Source organism: Protobothrops mucrosquamatus, unplaced genomic scaffold, assembly GCF_001527695.2.
Source record: "Protobothrops mucrosquamatus isolate PMUCROS unplaced genomic scaffold, P.Mucros_1.0 scaffold1, whole genome shotgun sequence".
NCBI classification, from domain to species: domain Eukaryota; kingdom Metazoa; phylum Chordata; class Lepidosauria; order Squamata; family Viperidae; genus Protobothrops; species Protobothrops mucrosquamatus.
Genome location: NW_015386388.1, coordinates 5,449,721 through 5,453,513, shown reverse-complemented (window position 1 = coordinate 5,453,513; position 3,793 = coordinate 5,449,721). Strand labels below are relative to the sequence as shown.

At 39.0% G+C, this 3,793-nt stretch overlaps 1 protein-coding gene across 1 annotated transcript; it reads left to right on the top strand.

Moving 5' to 3' along the window:
• The first annotated feature begins 515 nt into the window (after positions 1-515).
• On the top strand, positions 516-3,276 carry LOC107303025 (protein FAM71B-like). The gene is given in 3 exon segments (XM_015832205.1): positions 516-635; positions 2,590-2,690; positions 3,054-3,276. Coding segments are annotated over 3 exon segments (444 nt in total).
• The last annotated feature ends 517 nt before the right edge of the window (positions 3,277-3,793 follow it).

Here is a 3,793-nt window from a genome sequence, read left to right as displayed (position 1 = left end):
CAAAGGGTTACTGAGTGAGTAGAATGGGATGGGAGATATAGAGGTGGACAATTTAAAAATGGCTGAAGCTGCTGGGAATGACCATCTGCAAAAGTAGAGCAACTTTAAGATGCATGGACTTCAATTCCCAGAATTACATAGCAAGGATTTTATCCAGGCTCAAAAAAAAAGAACACTGCCTTTCAAAACATGTCATCTGTAATAACAGAGCACTGTATAATCCTTAATGAAGATTTTGAATTTTGCTTAAAAACAGGCACACAATATGAGCTATTTTAACAAGGGAGTTTTATGCAGCTTTTAAGTTTCCTGCAACAGTCAAGCCACAGCTTTCTGGACAGCTGTTTCCACACATTCAGGTAGATTTTCTGATTAGTTGTGGAATTTGAACTTGCAGTTATAGACCCATCTAATCACACGGCTCTGCAGGGGGCCATTAACTCACAGAAAGTTCTGTTCTCACATTTTTCTATGCTCAATGCTGGTTTAGGATGAGGAAAGGTGCTACAGTCCCGATGCCCAGTGTCTCAGCAGGCGGTGACTGTGGCAAAGGACTTTTCGGCAGGGAAATGGGACCTTTGCAAGAATACAACTTACTCAAGTGTGCTCCCATGTTGGAAAGTAACTTTGTGCAGGTATGTCTAGAGATGATTTTTGATTGCCAGAGATTTGTTAGTTTTATCACTTGCCTCCAACAGTGCTATAGACAACATGTTTTTTAAAATTAACTTTCTGATAGCAGAACAAAGCAACTTATAGCAAATTCTATATACTCCAACAATGGAACCAGAAGCAGCTTCCGAGTGGATGAGGATCATTCCCCACATGGGACCTTCCAAGCCATCCATTTCCCCTCCCCCCTCCCCTCCCCTCCCCTCCATTTGCTCAGGTGCCTTTCCATTGATTTCTGCAGTCTTTTTATTATATATAAATATTTGTAAAAATGTAAGGGAAAAAAGGAATGACAATTTTGCCATGTAAGAAATAGAGAGATTAAATTGATGGTATTCCTGGGATTTATCAGAGTTGACTGTGCAGATATGTTTGTGTTTTATTGGAAGGAAAAAAACGGGGGAATCTAAACAGTAGTACAAGCAAAGGGAGAAAAACCTCTTAAAAACAGATATTTTGTACTTTTTCTTCTATAGGTTCTAGATTCTTCCTTTAAAGACAACTTTATCATGTAAAACACTGACTAAATGTTTCTTTTCAGAAAAGAAGATTTTAGGTTGGCATTTTACATTATAGAATTCTTCTTGATAAAGGAACTATCCAAAATGCGTAGGAAATAATCCAAGACATCCAGTACAACAGCTGTTTCTGTGTTTTATCAGTTCGATCATGGCATATAGAAATTTAGCAGATGAAAGGTTGTCATTTTTGGCACCGGAATATGGTGATAAGAGCTGGAGCTAATTTGTTTCCTGCTTGCCAGGCTGCAGTTCAAGAGCAGGGAAGAGCAACAGGAAAATAGAGGGTGATTGTAGGATCACCATTTTCCCCTCAGAAATGAGAATGAGAAATTTTAAGCCTTCATGGTGCCTTAAATGGATGTAATGCTGTTTATCAGCCAAGAGCAACATTCACAGCTGAAAATGTGCTGATTCTTCTTGATCCCGGAATCAATTTTCTCCAACCAGTTATGTTGGTAGCATTTAGGAAGACACCTGTCCTTTCTTAAATGGCGCCCCAACCCTTATGCCACAGCTTCTGGAGAGGTGGAAGTTGAACAGATCACGCATATGCCTCTCTTTCCCCTCACTGCCTCACATTCCAGAAAAAAGCTGCATTTGTGGAATTTCTGCCCTCGTGGGAGCATGAGAAAATAATAAAGTCTGCCAAATGGCAGTAAAAACAAATAAACGGTGAAGGCAGCTTTTCCGCTTCTAACAGCATGATTTTTGATTTTAATAAATTAGCAAGTGAAGATGTAATATTTGGCTATAGTAAGTGTTACTATCTTATAATAAGCCAGAGAGCAAGTGGCTAATAAAGGATAACTAAGAGGGCCTGTTTAAAAAACTGTAATCTTAATCATGAAGAGTCAAGGTCCTTCCTGCTCGTTCTAAGGTTAATTTGAAGAGATAAGACCAAGTTAGATAAGGTGATAGGTAACTAGGTAACCAAATATTTAAAATTTGGTTTGGTTTGTTTAATAGAAAACAGTGAAACAGAGTGATGGACTAAAAGAAGGTAAACTCTACTACTGTTACAGAGGCTGCCTAGCTGCTTGCTCTTCAAATATATTGGAACTAGAACTCCCATCCTCCACATCAGCATAGCTACTCAAGGCTGAAAGTGATTGGAGTTGAGTTCCCTGTGGAAGGGGATCACTAGAGACTTACGTCCTTGCACCCCATCTCTAAAGGAATCCTGGATGGATGCATAGAGCTTAAACCTCTGAATAGGAAGATCCATTGTTCCTATTTGATTCACCTAGAACCAAGAAATATTTACAAAATTAAAAACTTCAGCAATGTGAAACCCTATTGTGGGTTATTTCTCTGAAATTCTGGAGGGAAGTGTCACCTGCTTACTTGCCTTCGCAAAAGAGCTGTCTCTGCATTAATCCCATCTTGTTCTCTGCAGATTAGCAAGTGAGGAGAAATGATTGACTTGCACAATCAAATTCAGACGGTGACTGTTGCAGTAGCCTGCACAAGCCCCAGTCTGCTGGTCCCTGAAATATTGCACATCAAATGATGAGATTCTCATCCAAGGTTTATACCTAGACATGACTAAATAACTTTGGACGTCACTCTTTCTCCTGTAACATGCTAGTGCCATTTACATGGTCTTAATAAATTTAGTGCCAATTGTACATCCGGAACATTTTTCTCTCTCATTTACTAAGGGATGGTTTAATTATTTCATTGCATTAACTCACACTAGGATTGCAGAATATACTATTAAAGATTGTTGAATTGCTTTAATATAATGATATGTATTGAACAAAACAGCAGTTTTCAAATGGTCATATTATTTTCTAATAGCTATAAATATGAAAAAGTTGTCTATATTCCGTGTCCATTGTCTCCCTCCCCATCTTGCAGGCTTTTCCCTCTGTGTCTGGTTAGGATCTCAATCCACAATCCAGAGAAGCAGCAGCTACGATTCAAGCTGTCAAGTGGCCGTACCTTTTACCTGCAGTTCTGTCCCCAACCTGGCTGGAATGGAACAACTCACATTCCCCTGCACTCATCCGGCCGTGCCCACCCAGTTGCACCAATACATCTGGGTCCACCCAGTCACACCCACCCATCCAAGCCAACCTAGATCCCAGCCTGGCACCCAAGAAGATATCTTTGGCCTATGAGTCAAGGTGGTCAATATGCTACAATCACCTTCAGACTTCAGACATAAAATCTCACAGCAAAGCCAAACATGAAACCTCCAGGTCAAAGGTATACTGTCTTTCTATTGCTAACTTTTATTTCTTTTTATATTATTAGCAGAATCGTATGTCATAGAATAATGTATGCAAAGGGGGCCATTCCAAGACATTTGCAGTCCAAGCGTTGACAGTGGAAAGGGAAGGAGCATAGAAAACTATTTTAGAAGGAATCTTTCCCATGCCAACTTAAGGTTATTGTATATTTATTTATTTATTTATTTGTTTAGATTTATATACCGCCCTTCTCCCGAAGGACTCAGGGCGGTGCACAGCATATTAAAAACAAGTAACAATAAAATACCAAAAAAATTAATAAATACCAAAATAAAAACCCCTCTAAGACCAAATTAAAAGCCAAATATTAGTAGCTGTGTCGTAATTAAAATTATATTAAAATCA